Here is a 21,238-nt window from a genome sequence, read left to right as displayed (position 1 = left end):
TCATAATTAGATTCCTTCAGTGAGCTGGAAGGCTAAGGAAAACCAAAGCTAAGTTTTACAAAGATGTCAGCAGAAGGTATGGTACCTAGGAACGACAAAATGAATGGATTTTTAAAGTAAAATACTTTTATAAAACTTTACTTGGTTTTGTTATGTTATGTAAATTTACTACTGATAGGAAAAAAAAAAAAAGATTACTGGTGCTAAACTTTCATCTAAGATGCACTGGCATGTGTCAGATTAACTGTGGAAATTTTGTGAAATGGAACCCAGAAGGTGTGCTAACTGCAAGACACCGCAGCGTGGAAAGTAAATATATTTCCACTGAGTGAATATCGAGAAAATAAGCATCTGGAAGAAATGGGTATTTTGGATTCTTAATTGCATCATTCACCTCAAAACATCTGCTAGAGATATTAAGAGCAAATATAACTGTATCTGAGAGAAGATATACGTTTAAATAAGGAAGGAGGAAAAGTAATATTGTGCCATCTTGTTACATTGCTGCACACTGTGTATATAAAGGCTGTGTAAATTGCTCTTCTCCTTTTGGTTCAAAAACAACTTAGGAGAATACAAATATAGTTTCCATGACTATGTTTACCTTTTCAGAACATGGGAAAATGAAGAAAATCTCATTTATGATAATTAAATAATCCATATTTCTGCCTGTTTTGTCCCTCATCATAACTATGTATATATATATATATATACATATATATATACACTAGAAAGGTGGATTGCAGAAGACAAAGAACATCTTGCAGAGATTACGCCCTGTAAAAATCTGTGAAAAAAACTAACCTTTCATCCTACATAAGCCACTCCTGTTCATAGAATAGTTTAGATGAACACAAAGGCTTCTTTACTCTTTGCTGTCACGCTGGCCTCGGAAACTGCTCTTTGGGGTTTGCAGGAATGAAGTGCAGTCAACCCCTCTGCCTAATGGGTAGGGAGGAAGATGGAATGGGATGTAAACAGCTAAAAAGTAAGGAATTAGGAGGATTCCCCATTATACCAGTCTTTATCTCAGGCCTTTCTTGACTCTTCAGTTTTTGTCCTTGTCGTTAGATGTGCTTTCTGCTAAGCAATTTAGGGACAGTGCATATTTGCCACACTCCTTCTAACACAACATTACTGTCATTATGTTTTCCTGGGTTTACTCTGGAAAACAGCTTGTGTAGAAGAAAACTGAAAAAAAGAGCTTAGCTACCAGAAGGGGGTTAGGTATATTGTACTCCACAAACCCAAAGTAAAACCTACATTTTAGAGAAAAAGAAAGAATTTTTTAACTGGTGTCATTTTAATTTTCTTTCAAAAAATAAATACCTGAAAGACTACTGCATATTATTGCCTGTAAAAATGCCATATTCTAGAACAGCTGTTCTTTAGTTATCAAAGTAGTCCAAAATGTTCAGAATCAATCAACTACTTTTGGAAATAGCAAAGCATAAAAATCTCGTAATTATTTTGAACTAATGCCTCCATTAACAGATTATCAACATTTTATGTTCATGTTCTAGTTATTTAGAACTTGATTTTTTTTTCTCTGCAAGTCAAAGCAAAACTAAATTATAGTAGTCTGAATGGCATATGGAAATCACACTCTTATTTTTTGCAGTTCATGTGGTTTATTTCATCACAGGTGACATTTTACCCTCATTAATTTTTCATCTTTCTGAAATAAACAATTCTAGTCTGTTGGGTACTATTGAGAGTAAGTACTGGAAATACTTTTAAAAATAAAGACACTGTTGAAGCAAATACCTTCCTCAAGTCTAGTTCTTGCTTCTCCTTTCAAATATAATTTATTTTAATGAGCATTTTTTTAACCTGGATATACAATAAATCCTGTGAAGAAGCCACATTTAAAACTATCATGGTAAACAGTGGTATAAGGAAAAAAAATAATGTGAAAAGTCCCACTTACTAGACTGATCATGTCTGCCAGGAAAGCTCTCCTAAAAATCTGTTCTATTGTCCGAACAGATCTGTAGGAGTGATTATAAACTAATTTGCTCTTCTGCTGAGTGCTAGGAATACAACAGTCTACAATTAAGCAGCATTATGACCCAGACTAAAAATATGAGAAAATGCCAAATTATGGCTTATCCTAATAGAGTCATTTTAGAAGAGGAGTGTTAAACTATACAATATCACTCAATTTTTCATAACAGTGATCACTGGGGGGTAACATTTTCAATAGTTTTTAATGAAGTTTTTATGTTTGGCATTTATCTTGTACTTTATTTATTTCATGGAAAAATCTCCTAGGTTCTTGCACAGCAAAAATGAATAATTAAGAAGGAGACAGATGTGGCATGTGAGATTTCTTTTTTACAAACAACCTGCAGAAAAATCTGGAGATGTTATTTTACAGCTATAGAGTGAGATTTATAAGCTTCAGACTATTTCTGTGTTCCTTTATTAAGTGAATTGTTTTCAAGAAGGAAATAAGTCAGTTATGTATTTTAAATCCAATAAGTCTGTCAGAGACCTCTAAGTTTGTTTTGTTTTGTTTTGTTTTGTTTTCTTTGAAGGAGAAAGTTCATTGTTTAATGAGAGCTTTGTAAATCAGTCTAGATCTGCTACTACCATAACTAGTAACATTTTAAAAGCTCCTGAAATAATATCTAGGGGAGTATGTTCCTCAAATGTCCTTTTGCTTCTTCCTCTGACTTTAGTGTTATATTTGGATCTGAAAGTCAGTCCTCTGCTGCGTCCTGGCACATGTCTGAGATCTTAGAGATCAACTTTATATTGGAGGTTAAATCAGTGGATGTATTTTAGCTGGCTTTAGTTCTACACATACATTATCAGTTCTAAGGCAGACATGGTCATATAACATTGACCTTCTGTTAGGCCTGCTTCAGTATTGTGATAATGTCAGATTCTCATTAGGGTAATCTTGCAAAAGAAATTATTATCCAAAGTCATGTCTCTGTTGATGTAGCTCTTTCCCTTAGGAAGGGATCTAATCTTGCAGACTTAAAATTCAAATATTACCTCCAAGGGGTGCTTCTTTCTCTAGCTCTGCATTGATTACCCAGGGATGTCCAGCTTAGGTTAGATGCCAAAGCTGTAGATATACAACATATGGTGACGTGTCTTTGCTTTTGAAGAGAACAGTGGAAACCCCACTTTCTTTATTGTTATAATAATATAATAAATGATGGTATAAATATCCAGAAAGTGAACAAAAAAGTCAAGATGTTAAAGTTTTGCATCCTTCTACTTAAAGACAATTTCTTATATGTCATTAACTGTATGTGTATTTTTGTATGTATAACACCTGAAAAAAATAAGCAGGGACAAAACTTCAGCAGGTCTCTCCAGCTTCCAGGTTCAGACACTGCTGAACAGACATTGCTTTTGGGGCTCTGATCCAGTTTGCTCTGATCTGCTGAAATGTGCTTTTTGTTCATTCAGCTGGCAACATATTGTAATATGTGTGTTGCTAGAGTCTAGAAATGACTGTATGGGAAAGGAAATGTGGATGAATGTGCCACTCCCTTAAAGAGGTGAGACCGAGGATAAGAAATACTTAGCTAGCATCCATATTATGCAATATATTTGCTAAAGTAAAAATCAAAGTGAAGAGCAGTAACAACCCACAAATATCAGAGTAGTTGTGTGAGAAATAAAAGGAATTTCACAGTGTCCATATTTACTTTTCTGTTGTGGGTCTTGTTCCTTAGAAATTGTAAGTGCTCAGCTGTAATATAACTCCTAGACAATGCACCACTTTCACATAAAGAATTAGGTGTTAAAGCAAGACTGTACCACTGAAGTCAGGGAGGGTTGGCTCACTGCTGCATCTTCAGTTTCTGATTGCCCCATCTTTTTATTTTGTTTTACAATGCTCTGCTAACTACAACTGCACCTGGGAGATATGTGCTAGGATTATTCTGAAGATTTCTCTGACTTGTGAGCCCTATGAAGATAAAACTCCCGCTAGATTTGTGTATGCGATCAGACAAGGCATCTAATGAATGGCATTTTGTCAAATCCTACCGTGTATCCCCTTGCTGTTCAGCTTTTAAGGTGGTGAATCGAAGGGGAAGGCAATTCTTGTTTTGTGACAGTCTCCTACAAGCTAAAGAAGATTACGCTTGGCTCCCTTCACAACATATCAATGCTGTGGACCTGGGCAGTTATTTAATGCTCATATATTTCTCCTGGTGTGCATTTTAGAACTAAATAGTAAAAACATTTCATGTGAGTCAGTGTAGATATTCCTAAAGAACCATGGGTGGTTGGTTATTTTTCCATAACAATGTCCTCTAACCTTGAAAAGAGGTATGACCCTACAGATATTTATAAATGGTCACTTGTCTGTTGTCATTTTTGACATGTTAGGCACGGGAAGACAAATACACTGTACTACTCTGGTTGTACATGGTGTTCGGCTTTCACTTGGGAATTTTGAAAGAGTGTATGCAAACTAGCCCACAGATAACTGCTTCTCAATCTACTTATCTTTCAGGTATTTAACTAAAATTCACTCTTCAAAGTGATCTGGGGGTTGAAGTTTTGAGGTTCTAATGCTGCCCTCTGTGAGGAAAATCCTACATTAAAATAGCAAAAAAGATCAAAGAACATGCGGCCATAAAAATGTATACAGCCAGTATAACTATGCTATCATTTTATATGCAGATGGTCATTTGCCTATACATTAAGTGTTTCCTTGCAAGTTCCTATTAGCAACATTTGAATTAACATTTGACTGTCAGGTGGCCCACTCTCTCCTTTCACCCCATCAACCTTTCACAGTGGGGAGAAAGATGTGAGAACTGTGCACCCAGTTCAGGCTCTCCCTTTGTCACCAGCAGTCTCTGGCACTGACTCAGTGCCTTGGAGGGTGCCTCATTCCCAGCAGCTGAGGGAGCACTGCTCTGGCTCTTGTGGGGGAAAGATGGAGCTGGGTGTTAGGTAACATGGCAGAGGAGAAGCTGTGGGAGCTGGACCTGGTGAGGGGTGTGAAGCTTGCCTGGAACAATGCCCTCTTCACCACCCCTTTAAGTATCAGAGCACTGTAGCCTTCCTTCTGCTCCATGCTACCATGGTTGCTTGGCTGGTCTAGGAGTCTCGTGTTCAGTGCAGGTGGCTTGACCAGTCTAGGATAATGTAAAATTATTCTACTAATAATTTACTTACACCCTGTTCCAGGTGTGCTTTTTATGGTCCTGGAAAGCTCATGCCCAAGAGCTGCCCAGTGAGCTCTGCTGTGCTCTGCACTTGCATCTCAGCAGGGGTCTAGATACATGAGGTGCCTGGCTTATTTCATGGATGGGCAGTAATGGAAAAGGATCATGAGCTGGCTTGGTATTGCCTCTCACATCCCTGGATGCAGTGTATGAGCTTCTGTAGACATACAGGGTAAAATCCCAAGCATTAAGCCAATTCCCTATTCTCCAACAAAGTCCCTGAATAATTATGTGTTTTTTTCCCTATGTCTTGGTTTTTAGTAGGTTTATCTTGAAAGAGTGAATTACTTCAGATGCATTCATTACCTGTCAGTTTTTACAAAGCAGGCTTGTGGAGTTCTAGGAACTGTGGTATTTTTGCAGCTTCTGACTTTGGATAGAAATGACAGTGCTGTATATGTTTCTTATTAACAGCTTCTATTAATCAGTTCCTTCCGAAAAAAGTGCTAGGTAGTTTGCTAGGAACATCTTAAAAGATACCTTTTCAGCAAGAAGAGATATCTGAAAGTATTGTCTAGTGGGAATCCTTGAGCAAAAATATTCTTGATAGCACTGCTCTGAATGGTTCACCTGGCGGCTTCTCCTCTTTTCCTTTGGTTGTTTTCTCTGTCTTGAAGAATAGCCAGCCTCTTCCCAGGCCATCCAGTTTCAATTCATAGACTCTGTCTGGATACTTATTGATTCATCATGTCCATGGCTTAGAGAATTGCTATTTATATGGAATCAGTAATGTAGAGGGAAGGTTGTAGCAGGGTAGATCACTCTAAAAGAGGGGATTTCACAGGACTAGACATGTGACTTGTTAGCAGTTTTTTTCTAAAGGACTGAGTTAAGTTCCTCCCCTGACTCTGCACTTCAAAGAGCTTGCCTGAGGCTCAACAAAAGCAAGCTGAAACTTAAAATTGAGATCTTGCTTTCAGATGGTGAACTGTGAGCTGGGGCATCCTACAGAGTTTCTCTTAGCACATGTGAGGGAGTCTGAAGCACTGTGGGGAAGTCCTGGAAGGCAGGGGTAGAAAAGGAAGAAGAAAAAAACCAGTTACATAGGTTTTTTTCAGAAAGGCGAGTGTGCATATATGTGCCTGCAGATTGTGGGAGGACTATTTCAAGGTATATTTGATAATTTGGTTTAATTGACAGATTAAGTAAAAATGCATTACAGACCTGCAAAATGGAACATGATTTAATATACAAATACATTACAGAATTAAAGAAACTTTAAATTAGTATAGATATACCATTCTATCCAGTCACAAAAATAGATAAGACAAAGCAAAACAAAGCTAAAACAAACCCCCAAAAGAAAAAAAAAATGACACACCAACTAAAACTCTATTGGTAAAAAACAACTAGCCAATCAGCCAACAAACGAACCAACCAAGAAAGCAAGCAAAAATCTTCATACCTTGGTGAGGTTTTAAAATGTGGAATTTCAAAAATTAAATGCTTTTTATATATAGACAAGTTATTTACGTGATGAAACTACACACACATATGAATGTAAAAAAGTATTTTAGGACTCTTAGAGTATATTTCTATTTAAAGATCCTTTCTACATGAATGGCTGCACAGGTGTACATAACAGCCTTTCTGTATAAAAAGGGGATATAGAGTGATGCAGTACTCTGAATATTATGTTTGTAAAAATTCTGCACAATGGGAATCTTGAAGTTGGCAGAATTTTTGGAAGTCTACCTTGACCTCCTGGAGTGGTTTCTATCAGGTCATCACTAATGTGCCAGAGTTCTTCTGTTATAGTGTGTATTCTAGGTTTGATCAACTTAATAGTTCTTAAGTACAGATATTAAACAAGTGGTGGTCATATCATCCTCAGAAAAAAGATCTTTGCACTACTTACTTTAGAAGTCATTGCTTTGTCTTTACTCTTCTTTTTTTTTGGTGGAAGTTATTAAAGATTTTCTAAACAAATTTGGGTGGCTGTTGATTTTCTAACCTGAAGAATCTTAGCATGTGGTGAATAAATGATGCTAAGCATAAGTTTTTAAAAAGAAAAGTGGACTAAAACTTAAAGACACTGATGGTGGAATTAATGGTGACAGTCAGGTGCTTAAATATGTTTACCTTATTACTGAGATCTATTATATAAATAAGTTTCTGCACCTAAATAAATAAATAAATAAATAAATAAATGCCTTAACTGTGGAAGCAAGATCACGCATAAGCAGCTAGATGTGTTCTGAGATGGATATAGAGCACAGGCATCCAGCTGCATCCTTCTTTAGGCAAGCCATGATTGTTCTTCCCTAGGCTTCAGTTGCTGTCTCCACAGAGGCGCCAGAAGTCCACAGAAGTGCTTGAGCTATTTTCTAATAAGCATGAGAAGCCTGAAATCAGGATGTTCAAAAGGCTATTGAATTTACCTCTCCGCCTTGTTACACTAATCCTATTTCATAGAGAGTTCCATACACAGCACTTAAAACATTGCTTCAGGTGAGGGTTGTGAGCCAGAGGGTCATTCAAATACATGGAGATCGAAAACAACTTTTTAAAACAATTTCTTTTCTTTTATATTTTATTGTCTTCTTCTTCTTCTTTTTTTTTTTTAATTTAAATTTTTTTCTTCTTCTTATGTGTCCCTGGGAACATGTTAATTTGTCATCTAATACAATGTGACCTGAGACCCTTTGGGTCAGCTGGAAATAAAAGAAAATTAATAATGAGAGTCATCTAAGGAAACAGGAGAAACCCATTCCCCATAAATTGTGTAACTACAGGCTTCTGAAGCCATGAAACTGACGAAAAAATGTGGGTTTTTTTGTATTCTGTCAGATGCTGAAGGCTGCTCTGAGACATGTGCTACTGCTTCTTGCTGAGTCGAGATATTTGGCAGGAGGCCCACAGAGTAGGAGAGAATAAAGTCTTTGTGCCAAATGTTCTTTTGAGTGCCTGAGAGCTGGATTGGTCCTTTTTTCTCTGTGAAATCATATAATTAGTAGTCTCAGACCTCAGCCTGTTAATTTACAAAATGTCTGCACACTTTAATATATCGTTTGCTTAACATGTTTGATAACAACCTCAGAGATACTGGGGCTCTTGACTTGTTGTTGTATTTATAAACTGTGCCTCGCCCTGGGTGTTTCCCAGCCAGCTCTACACAGGCTGGTCCCATGGATGGTGTCAGCTCACAGCTGCTAGAGAAGGAGCGTGGAAAGTATCTTGCCTGCAAAAAGCAAAGTGTCTCCATTTCTGACCCATAGGGAAGCATGCAGCCTTTGCTGCTGTCAGCGTCCTCCCCTGCCTGCTCCCTTGCTCGGCAAACAGGGCGACGATGGTGCAGCAGTTCCACCCTGGGCACCTGCCTCAGGAAGCCCTGAGAGACTCGGTGGGCTCAATGCAGCTGGGGAGCTGAGCTTCTGGTGAGGACTGAGCCAATGTCCACAGGCCTCTGCTTCTCCTCCTCTTGCAGCAGGTGAACCTATAAAGAGCTGCAAGATGCTGAATGATCGCTGCTCGTGATCTTGTCTCTGAACACTCTGTGGTTTCGTGAACCTAGCGATCATCTGATTTCAAAACTGAAAGCAGGACCTAGGGATGGCAACACTCTAGGCTGAGAGATGGGTCATATGAAGAAAAGGAACTTCAGGCTAACTGAAATTTAGTTGTGTTTTTAGTTCCTGTGCCTTTGGCTAAAAGTTTGGTGTGAATACATAATTTGTAGCCATTGCCGTGAAAAGGCTCTGACTTCTGTGAGAGAGGAGAAAAGCTTATTTGAATTAGACCGGCTCACTCCTGCCAAAGGACTGATTGAATAAAATTAGCCTTTGTAAGGCCAGGAGGATAAAGTCAGATGGCTGTGAGCTCTCCAGGTCCAAGAGATCCTACGTGAAACACTCCATCTGTGGTTTTATTTTTGTAAAGATTGTGTGACCAGCTGGGACCGTGCCAGCTTGCTGTGTTATTCCCACAAGTCTTTTTCTCTCTTAGTGGAGATAACCCAATCCTTCCATCCATTTCAGTGCATAAGTTTTGCTACAGGAATGTCTGAGGCTTGATGTCACAGGATCATTAGTGAGCTCTTCTCAGTGGAATGCTTACATTGTAGTTTTCCTTGATTTTTTTCCAAAAGGGATAAGGTCTTCCCACACAGATGGCTGTAACTTGTGTCTGGCAGACAAGCTGATGGATGCGATTTTTCTTTGGCACTGTGCAGGAAAGTATGCTTGGCAGTGTGACTGTGGCAAACCATTCATTAGCTCGGTTTTTAAAGGCTATCGGAGATGCTGTCTGCATAGTGCTCTGCTCACCATCTTTCACCCAAGTGGACTAACTAGGTTAATTGCATGGCAGAGGCAGCCCGATGAGAGGAGCTGGGATAATATCTGCAGAATAAACACTTATCAAGAATTACTCTTGCTAATTTGAAATGGTGGTTCTCTCAGGAGAGAAAACACCACATTGAATCCAAGAAGCCTGGGAGGGGCTACCGTTATCAGCATCTTTTGTCTATATGCTGCCTACAGGTGGCACTGCAAAAATAATCACTCCAAGCAATCAGCTCTGTTTTATAACAATTCACCTGAGAACCTGTCCCAAGATGCAAGACACATCCAGAGTAAAAGAGAAATGAAAAGCAATGCTGTACTTTAAAGCTGAGCTGATTCCCCACGGGTTTAAGTAGAGTGTAGTGGGTGATCTGTCTATCAGGACTTTTTCAGTGCCCAAGGAGACCAAACGACTGAGGTGCAAGGTGCTGAGGTGCAAGGCATGAAAACATTAATGCAGTAAATAAGACCTCAGAGTCCTGTCAATCAGATGTGTTTGTAGGGGTTCAGGAAATATTTGCATGAGGAGCTGTCCACATCATTGCATTACCCGAATCAAGCAATGAAAAAATAAAAGGTCTGCATGGCCTCTGGCATGGGATCCACTGCTCTCATCGAACAGGGCAACTCTTCTACTTGACTCACTGCAGTGTTTTGGCATGTGCATCTCTACAGCTATTGATCTGCTGATCTAGCAGGTAAACCGCCTAATAGAAGAGAATTATCTTGACAGTCTGTGTACGTTTCTTAGAAGCAAAGGGTGAGGGTTAAATGTGATTTTGCCAAATGCTGCCTCTGTCTTCCTTGCCTTTTTTTTTTTTTCTTTTCTTTCTTTCCAAAAGCTTTCTAATGCTTATATCTGTTAGACGTTGATGAATACAGTAGCTTTACACATGTGAAGCTACTGCAGCTCCTTATCTCCAGGCTCTGCCACTCATGAGGCTGAGTGTGTAAGCTCCTTAAACATGTATGGATGAACATATAGACACACAGACTGAAACATGCACAGTACATGCAGGACCAACCACATAGATCAATGAAGACAAAACAAAAGGTTTTTCCTGGCACACACAGCAATCACACAGTGGATGGCCCAGTCCTCATCCTTTTTCCTGGCTGATTAGGATTGACGTCTGCTAGTGGCGGCAGATACATATGTATACAAATATAAAAAATAGATTGCTCCAATAGCTGGTCTTAGACACTCAACCTGACTGGTCCAAGGTGTGCCCATATTACCAGTTACTTTCAGTTGGATTCATGAGGTAAACAGATCTCTTAATCTATTACCAACTTGTCTGGCTTAAATTTCCCTAGCGTTCAAATATACCAACTCAGAGAAGAAAGTTCACCCACAAAAAATATAGAAATGGGATTTAATGAGAACATAGAATAGGTTGCAGTGTTGGGGCACAAGGTTCAGCCAGGCAAGTGAACTGGTCAGTTCCTGTTTATACTTCTCTGTCTCCTCTTATCCTGTCCCCTTTATTGACTCATGCTTGTTCCTCCCCAGTCTGCCCTGACCCCCTCCCATTCCCTGCACCTGATCCTTCCACTAAACATCCCATGATGAGTCACACATTTCCACAAAATGTCTGATGGCAAATTTTGCAGTCTCAAAATTCTGTTCCCCCTTCATCCGATAACAGGTCCTATACTCCTGTATGCAATAACTCCCTTTAGTCTGCAAGGCATTCTGGGGAGGCATTTTCTTGTGTTGACTCATCTTAGTGGGTTTGACGCAAGGCCCAGGGGCTGATCATAGATCCTCTGTTGATGTTCTTTAGTATCTTGGGTCTCCTCTGGACCCTCAGGGTCTCTGGGTTCAGTGAAGGACCGTGCTAAGGTGAGGGTTATTTGACACATCCTCAGTTCTAGGTATTTGGAAAAGGGATCATCAAGAGACTTAGAGACCAGCTTCTTGCTACAGGAAATTCTGTCTTTAGAAGTTAAATTATTTGTTTTATGTCGTAGACTACTTTTGGACTACCTGAATGTTTTAAATGTGTGTGGCATCAATGGAATAGAGAGCTAAATAAGTTTTTAAGTACCCATGTGAAATGTAATGATAATGTAGAATAAGACAGCACAACATTATCATTTTTTTCCTGCTGGTTCTATAGCGCAACCCCACGTGTCATCTGGAAAATAAAGCAGCATGAGTGCCTTTCCTGAGATGGACCACAACTGTGGCATGCCTCATTGTCACCACTGAGGATAGAATAATTACTACTGTGTCTGTAATTGATTTTTCAGTTCACTGGCCAACGAGGAAAAAAAGAAAAACACCTTTTATTTTTTTTAAATAAAATAAAATATTTGCTTTGTTTTGAGATTTTTTATAATTTAAAAAATCCCTTAAGTTTGTCATAGCAATAAAAATACTGTAAAAAAACCCAAAACCAACAAAAAACAAACAACGTGGAAGCAATTTTTTTTCCCTCCTCTGAGGATGCCTACTCTTAGGTTCAATGTGTAACCCAATTTGACTGTATTTCAAAAATAGTTACACTACTTGGGTACTGTGCTTTTAATAAATGAACTATTAAATGGAAAACAAATGACAACTCTAATGATGGTTTAAAACCTGATTTAATAATCTTAATTCATCAAGTTTTTCAGTCACATATCTAGACTATATGTCATCATTTGCTCGGTCACTGTAATACTTGCTAGGTATGCAGTCATCAAAATAAATATCTCAGTTGCACATCCAGGTGTTACTTTTATCAAAAATAAAAAAAATAGTTGACATTCTCATCGACCTTTTATTTCAAAGGGTTTGGAATCCGATCTCTAAAGGATGTGTTCAGTAAGGTTCCCGTCCATGTGTATCTACCGGTACTTCTTTGGGAGTCAATGGCTTGCAAAGGTGACGAGATTATGACTGGTATGAGAGATGCCTCTACTTTTCCTGATGTCTGTGCTGCCAGTTCTCCCTCTGGCCCATGGAGCTGAAATGAAGGTGTGCTTTGTTTTGTGTTTACACAAGCAAACTGAAGCTTATGTTCCCAAAAATCTTGTCTCCTTTTTTCCCCAGTTATGCTAATGACTGATAAAATGGAAGATTTTTATCTTTAACAAAAGGCTTCACATTGCTTATGTTCTTAGAACATGCAACTACAGCAGTATCACCACCATTGCTGATGGAGTGTGAATAAACCCAATTTAGGTTTTTCCCTACCAGCTGTTAGGTGGATATAACAGAAAATAGTGAAATATATTGAAATTAATTGAATGAAGGAACTGGACAGTGTATTTCTTGTCATATATCTTTGTCTGAGATATAAACAGAGAAAGCTTAGATGGAGAACCTGGTTTACCTGTGATTGCGTAACATTTTGATTGCGACAGCTACTGACACTTATTAAACCATTGAAGAAATGCAACAATACTGCATGTGAGTGTTCATTTTTGTGTGTAAGAGATTTTGCAAGTTTATTTGTCCTTCCTGTCTACAGTGACACACTACGACTGATATGACATATTGTAATTGCTGAAGTGTAACAGAAAGATAACCTACATTTGTTTTCCATGTCAATCAGTGTGAACAAAGCAAATAGACTATGTGAATGAGAAAATCCACTTTTTTTCCTGGTCATTTAGAAGCAGGACAATGATTTAGAGCCTAATCTGGAAAATGATACATTCTAAATAAATAAAATAAATAAAATAAATAAACCACTACTTTTATTTTTTTTTTTTTTCTGATATCAATACCTGCCTCCCATTTGTTGGAATATTGTGGTGTAAAATAGTGACTAATTGCTCAGGGAAATGGGTAAAGCAGGTTGATCATCTGCTGAAATATTGTTTTTCCTTGCAGATGGTTATTAAAAAAAGTAGTTCCATTATAGTTCTTACTGCAATTACTCATGTGGATATGTTTTACATGAATAAAGCCTGCTTTGAAAGACTGGGTCACTATGGTATCTCATATAGGACATCTTCCTGATTATACTCAAGATGACAAAAAAGGCCAAAGTTTTTCTAATGTTAGATGTAGTATGGATTAAAGCTCATGACTAATAATAATTTCCTTATTGCTGACCTGTTGCTTCTTATTTCAACTAAAGCTTTGTTCTTGTGAAAAGCTTTAAAAACCACACAGACACAAGCAAACAAATCTTGGCATGCTTTGCATAGTTTCTCTGACCTCAGAGAAATTACCTGAAATGGAATAAAAGAAGATACATTTACTTCATGTAATTGCAGAGCTGTGGTGCTTCTAAGCTCATATAGGATGTGATTTCTGCAGAAGGAGGTGATCAGGTGTCTGTGGCTGCCTGCCTCTACTGCTTCTGTGTGGCTGAAACTGCTTCTCACTAGTCTCTGCACCCAGTTGTAGGAACTGAAATGTTACAGAACTAACCCAACAAAGAAAGGGGACATTTTTCTGCCAGTCTAAGTCCCTGACTTACCGTTGTCATTATCAAATGACAGTGTTCATGCAAGCAAGGGATGAAAGTGCAGGAAAAGGGGTAAGGGATCTTCTTTTTCTTCCAGTAGCTCTTAGTCACTAGATTGGTTTAGCTGTGTCACCCAGTTGTGCCAGTGTCTTTCCAGAGAGCATATAATAGAACATTTTGATTTTTTTTGAACATGAGCCAACAGTGTGCCCTGGCAGCCATGAGGGCAACCGTGTCCTAGGGTGCATCAAGCACAGCATTGCCAGCCGGGTGAGGGAGGCAATTGTCCCACTCTGCTCTGCACTGGTGCGGCCTCACCTGGAGCTCTGTGTGCAGTTCTGGGCGCCACAGGATAAAAAGGATTTAAAGCTACTGGAGAGTGTCCAGAGGAGGGCTGTGAAGTTGGTGAAGGGTTTGGAGAGGAAGCTGTATGAGGAGCTGCTAAAGTCACTTGGTTTGTTCAGTCTGGAGGAGACTGAGGGAAGACCTCATGGTGGCTACAGCTTCCTCACAAGGGGAGGAGGAGGGGCAGGCGCTGATCTCTTCTCCCAGGTGACCAATGACAGAACCAAAGGTAATGGCAGGAAGATGTGCCAGAGGAGGTTTAGGTTGGACATTAGGAAAAGGTTCTTCGCCCAGAAGGTGGTGGAGCACTGGAACAGGCTCCCCAGGGAGGTGTCACGGCCCCAAGCCTGACAGTGTTCAAGAGGAGACTGGACAACTCCCTCAGACACACGGTGTGATGTGTGGAGTTGTCATATGTAGGGACAGGTGTTGGACTCGATGATCCTTGTGGGTCCCTTCCAGTTCAGGACATTCTATGATTCTATGAATTTTTTTTCATTGTTTGCACTGTGGCTATGGCAATGGTGGGGATCCTGAAGACAGAAACAACTTGTGACTTTATTTCATTGAAACCATGGCAACATGATTCTTTCCTCTTTGTTAATGGCCAGAAGGACCCGTGCAACTTTCAAGAAATCGAAGATTCAAATGACCAAACAGACAAGTGTCAGAATTGAACATGAGTGTTTAAGTGGCAAGGCTAGGAAATGGCCATCATAACAAATAATTTAATTCAGAAGACTTTCCTTGATTTAATGCTACCTTTGTGTATAATGTTGCATCTACAGTGAAGATGTTATATTTATATATGTCAATTGCAAAACAATCTTGAACAGTAACTTCATTCATTTTTATGTTAAATGAGGAATAATAATTACTTAGCTTTATTTTTTTCAGAGGTATGATTGTGAACACTTAAGTTTTTGGTGTACCTATTTCATACTGATTTATGAGATAGCTATTCATGATTTCACTACATGAAAAATGTTGTAAAAGTGGCAGGTTAATTACAGGGTGTACTGTTATTGGGTGAAATATGGTTATGTCTGTTTTCCAAGTTACGCTCTCATAATACAGTGTTACATCTTTGGAACATAATATGTACATATGTTAGCATAATCATCAAGAAAAATTCATAATCTGTACGCATAGATATCTCTGAGTCTCTTTCTTTAGTCCTTCTTTGTTTTGAATTCAGGAAGGATTACTTGCATTAGCAGAGAAGGCAGCACTGAGTGTGTGCACTGGTTTTGAATAATGAATTTCTGTAGATTCCAGAAATGACATTCAGCTCCTCAAACATTTTCTGCAAAGCAAGCAGAATACTTTGAAGTGTGTGCTAAGAGAAAAAAGAAATAAAACCAAAATGTGAATCTCCTGAAGTGCTATCCTCCTTTTGTGGAATGGTTCAGTAGCTTAATGAGGTTAATTTGTATTAGGTTGTGGTAAATCCTTTATCAACTGTATAGCGGCTTTCATTTCACATGAATGTGACAGATATGTACTTACTGCACCAGAACTTAATTATTTGATATCATAAGGAGCTGAAATCCCTACATTTCCTCTTAAGGAATATTCATTGCATACTCTAGATGGTAAATAGAAACTAGATGATGGCTGGCCTAGATTTTCAGTGTTTGAAATATCTCTGTATACTTTTCCAGGTTGTTTTGGTTTTATACCTAGGAAATTTCAAAGCAGCTTTATTAAAGATTCCCAAAATACTATCAATAATATATAACTATATTTTGTTCTCTCTACTTTTTTCACATATCTTTTCACCTTTTGAAATGCTTTTCTGTATTGCACATGAATTTAAGTAATCGTTTCATTTAAGTACACTATTTTCCCAGAAAAGTCTTAAAATGCTTGATTTTCTCTCCCTAATTACTACAAAACAAGTCTTTCAAAAGTTTTGTTTCAGTATGAACATTTGCTTCACAGCATTTTAGAACAGCTCTTTGAACTAGCTTCCATTCCGGATGGCTGCTGGTGCACATAGTACTTAATTTTCTCTTAGCAGGTATATTATGGCATTTCTGTAGACCTGATAGAGCTGTGTCAAGCTATTTAATAAGACAATGAGGAGACAACTTTACAGGATTGGTGATAAACATCAGAATACAAATAAGAAGTAAAAACAAATATGGTAAAAAAATAGGTGGGATGAAGTTCACGTCCTACCACTAAATTTACTTTCCTTTCTCTACTCAGTGTCTGGGTTTTTTATAAACCTTTCACAAAATACAAATAAGTTAATTTATGTTAAGATGTGTGGGTGTAAGATGTATAATTGCCTCTCAGAAATTAATGTAGACTTAGAAAAGCAGCATGTGTTTGTTCTACTACCTGTTATACATTTGAAATATATCCTAGAATATTTTTTATTGTATTCACACACACACACAAAAACACTTAGAACAGTTTTAATGAGAAAAATGAATGCATTTAAATTGTTTTATTGGCATATATACTAATGAAATTGTTTAGAAAATAATTAATAGTAATTTTTACAGCCAGCTGTGCTGGTAGCTGTAAAAATAGTTGTTCATCATCAAGTGTGTGAAAATATCAGAGACTGTAAAGTTCAGGTAGATAATATAAATTGCTTTTTTATGCAGAAAAAGATTTTTTTTCTCTGAGATTTGTGATTTATATGTAACATTTCAGTGTATCACATTATGATGGATTATGGGTTAATTGCTCGCATTATGTTAAATCTTTTCAGCTGTAGTACAGCATGATGTGATAGAGTATAATCTAACCTGACATAGTATGATGCAGTGAGTGACAACAAAGATCACAGACTGTTCAGTGGACTTTGTTCTGCTGAAAAATGCATAATTGCCTGAAAGAAATGTTTAGTAGTTTATGTTTTCTTGATGTCTAACTCCTGCCTTTGGCTTTTGCCTCTAGGTACATTCTTGGGGTCCATAACCTACATCAAATTTATTTTATTTTCTCAGCCCTTTTGGGAGCTGATACTGTGCAATAACTACTGAGTGGATCCAGGAATCTGTGTCGGGCTCCTGAAAGCCTATTAGTAGGGCCTCCTCCTCATGGAAGCTCTTTTGTATTGTTTGCTATCAAGGATATAAAAGGTAGCTGAAGTGTTTAGTACACAAGCTTTGCATAAAGCATGCAACAAGTTAAACAGCAGAAGAAATAGAGGGGCTTAGTGCTGGCATTAGAATATATATTGCTTTGTGTAATTTGTATTTATCCCTTTATACAGTTGTAGGTTAATACGAGCTAAAGGTTCAGATTTCTTTCTCCCTTCTGATGGAAATGAACTATCCCCAGAAATATCTGGTCTTGTATCAGTAACCCCTGAAAGTTCTGTTTAAATAATATTTTCTGAACTCTGGATCCTTTGGTAACTGACTGCTCAACCAGAAAGGGTAGTTTGGTAGTTCTTCTCTTACGAAATTGGACCTCTCATAGGACTCCAGTAGCAGGATTCAGGTGATCAGTTAGAGCAGCATGGGTGGGGGTGATGAGTACTGGATAGGGGATAATAAAGATTGTCCTGTTGCCTCCCATCTTTGAAAAACTTTGGCTTCCTGTCTTCCCAGACTTCCATTGCAGTGCCAGACAGAAAGACTGAAGATTTTGTTCTGTACTAGATTTTATTTCTGTTTTTTGTTCGGGGGCTGTCCATCTGTAGGAAGGTTTTGGGGTACCATACAAAAAACTGCATCTGCCCTGGACATAAAGTCTGGAGACATAGATTCTGAAAACATATGCATGTATGGGTAATTTAACATTGATACTCTTCCATTTCAGGTTTCTCCCTTAGCAGAAAGAAAAAAAAAAAAACTTGGTAGAGATACAGAGCTGTTTATGGGAGTTCAGAAATTAATATAGTTTCCAGTTTAGTTTTATAATTTTTCTGCTTCTTGCTTCACTGGAACAGTCCTGTATGCAGCCTTCTCCAATTGTTCTTCTTTAGCTAGTGTTTTCTGCCTGAAAAAATTACACTACATTTGACAAAGAAATCAACTTTACATTCTAATGTTAGTATCATTGTAATACTAGTTTCATACATGGCAGATTGCCTTACAGAGCCAAGTTTAATGCATTTCTAATTAAAACCAACTGACCAACCAAAAACCCAACCCAAACCAAACCAACAAAAACCCAACGAAACAAGACAGACAAAACCAATACAAAGAGTGCGATAGTACCTTGCAATATTATCAAATTGCTCACTTTCTTATTTTCACAGCTCACCATGTTAAAACTGGGACCTGTGAAGTGGTGGCACTCCACAGATGTTGCAATAAGAACAAGATAGAAGAAAGATCACAGACGGTGAAGTGCTCCTGCTTCCCTGGGCAGGTAGCAGGTACCACCCGGGCAGCTCCTTCTTGTGTTGATGGTGCGACTACTCTATTGATTCCTTTTGTTGCATGCTCTTAAGGGGTTTTGCTGGCTTAATATCATCAATGAGAAACACACCATTACAGTTAATTATTTAAGATAAGAGTAGGAAGGCTTCCACATTTTGAAGGGCATGGCCAAGGTGAATGTCAGGAAGATGGGAAAAATGAATTATTTGCTATTACTCTGTGGAAATGCTAAGCAAAATTATTAGATGCCAGTGAAAGAGACCTCTTGATAAGCTAAATTTCATCTAACTAACAGAGTGCCCTTGGAGTTGTATGAAATTCACTTAATTAAAAGTGTTTATGCAAAATCTATGTGAGGATATCATTTTCATGTGCTGCAGTCTGTGTTTTATTTATATATTTATTTTTATCATACAGAAACAAACAAGCAGAGAAACAGAACAAAATTCTGGCTGTTTCTTTAAACCAACACTGTTTTCCTATTCATAGTACAATATTAATGCTTTACTTAACAAATCTGGCATAAGGCTCATATGTTTTATTTGGGAAAATACTAGCTGATTTTTCACATCTCTTTCTGTGAAAGAAGAGCAGGATGGATTCACCCTTTACATGATCTCCTTACTGTTGATATGTTGTTGGCTGTCAGTGAAGCTGTAAACATGTCATCACCAGGGAATAAATTTCATCAGGCTATGCTAGACTATATAGTAGATCAGGCAAAATATACTAACTTCAAAGAAGAGATGCTACTTAAAACTTTGAAATCTGGCTAAGCAAGAGAAAATTAGGGTTGGAAAGAAATGCTGTGAAATTAGTTCCTGAAATGCAGTAAATTAAAAAACAATACAAAATGAAACAGAGTACAGAAATTGGCTTTGAAGCATATAGCACCTTGTGCAAATTGATACCTAATTTCTTGTGAAGGTTCTGAGCTGGCTGAAAATCACAGGCTAGCTGCCAGTCAATGTATTTCTAACATTTTCCTGAAAAATAAATGTAGCAACATAATGACATAGTAGACTGTCCATTTCAACAACATGCAAATGTGTTTGTTTTCTCTTGTAGCTTCAATAGTGGAGCAGAAATGGTGGTGCCACATGCAGCCATGTCTTGAAGGGGAGGAATGTAAAGTTCTTCCAGATCGTAAGGGATGGAGCTGTTCCTCTGGGAATAAAGTGAAAACAACTAGGGTAGGTATGATATGAACCTTACATGTTACCAACAAGTAAAAAAAAAAAATAAAATAATTGCACACGGAATTGTGTGCACATGGAAGACATCAGCTGAGAAGACCAAAGAAATGTGGGAGGAGAGACGTTGGACTTCCTGGTCCTGCACACTTTTCTCAGCATACTTTGCAATAGCTTGAACACGGTAAGTGGTGTGCCAGACCTTCTCAGGTAAGCAGTGGAGATTACAGTAGAGCTGATCCCTTTTACAGCAAACAGTGGTGATCAAATGTGTTATAATCTGATATGTATTTCTCTCTGAAACTAGTTGCACAAAGTCTATGCACCCTGTTAAGCTCTTCATTCACAGGAGAACAAACAAGTGTGTTTTTATCAATAACATGGAATTACCATGTTTCTACATAGAAACTGCTGAGTATGGTAAGCATTTGATGTGTTGTTACAGTATGATCTTCTGGCTCTTTCTGTCTTGTACAACTAGGATTTCTTACAAAATTTGGACAAAGTTTCAGTGACTTCCTTTTCTCCATTTGTCAGTTTTTATATTATTTGTTCAAAACTACATCAACAGAAATATGTCTAAAATTCATCATATACCAAGCCTGAAAACAAATTAAACCTGCTGTCATCTCAGCTTTCTAGTGGCTAACTGAAACAGAAGAAAAACAATTTCTTCAACTAAGCATTGAGGGTGCAAACTTCCTAAAATTACAGTGTCGTGTATCTATAAGGTCAACACAGTTGTTTGTCAACATAAACAAATAGAAATGCACTCTGAAGACACATATGCATGTGTGTAAGCATAAACGCCTTTACCCTTACACCCCACCACACACACTGATGACTACTTTTGCTTGTAAATATTTGGTAATTGTTTGTAGTGTCAGGCCATAATTTTCTAATTTAGTGTTTACTCTGTGCAGGTGTTTGAGTGTCCATGTCATTTGACTGAAATCTTCCTTGAGCTAGATTTCTGGTACGCCTTGGTTGTACTGAAAAGTAGTGTGCATTGATTGAATTATATTCCTTCTATTCCACGGAGTGCCCTACATATCTCAGTTTCTGTATGTCTTTAAAACATTTTGACATTCTTTGAAGGAAGGATACTTCCTAAATGTTTGATACAACATTCTACTCCCAAACCCTCTTTCAAATGTTTCTTCTGAATCTAACCTTGCTTGAATGCTGCCCACACTTAATGTTGTACATGCCAGTGCAAATCTGATCATAGGCATGTAAAATGTATGTGCATGTATAATATAACCAAACAGATCCAGAGAGAATTTAGTAGTAGTATTAGAAACAAAAAAATAATAATGTGTGTGTGTTTTGAAATCAGTCTTGGCTACTACTACATGGCACTATTAATGTTAAGGAGTGCATACCATTTTATATTTAATGTGTTTAATAAGCAGGAAGTAAAACTGTGGGTCTGATTTACACTTCTGT

The 21,238-nt window shown here is 38.0% G+C and overlaps 1 protein-coding gene across 1 annotated transcript in view; it reads left to right on the top strand.

The window, feature by feature from the left end:
- Positions 1-20,013, top strand: part of TAFA2 (TAFA chemokine like family member 2) — a 30,466-nt gene extending 10,453 nt beyond the window's left edge. Inside the window, exons 2-3 of the mRNA XM_080363441.1 lie at positions 18,473-18,625; positions 19,665-20,013. Of these exons, the coding sequence (XP_080219567.1) occupies positions 18,473-18,625; positions 19,665-19,804 (293 nt within the window). The 3' untranslated portion in view covers positions 19,805-20,013. The remainder of the gene's footprint in view (positions 1-18,472; positions 18,626-19,664) is intronic.
- The last annotated feature ends 1,225 nt before the right edge of the window (positions 20,014-21,238 follow it).

This window comes from Nesoenas mayeri (genome assembly GCF_963082525.1).
Source record: "Nesoenas mayeri genome assembly, chromosome: 1".
Taxonomy (NCBI): domain Eukaryota; kingdom Metazoa; phylum Chordata; class Aves; order Columbiformes; family Columbidae; genus Nesoenas; species Nesoenas mayeri.
Note: the sequence above shows the minus strand (reverse complement) of the source record. Positions and strands in the feature narration are given on the sequence as shown.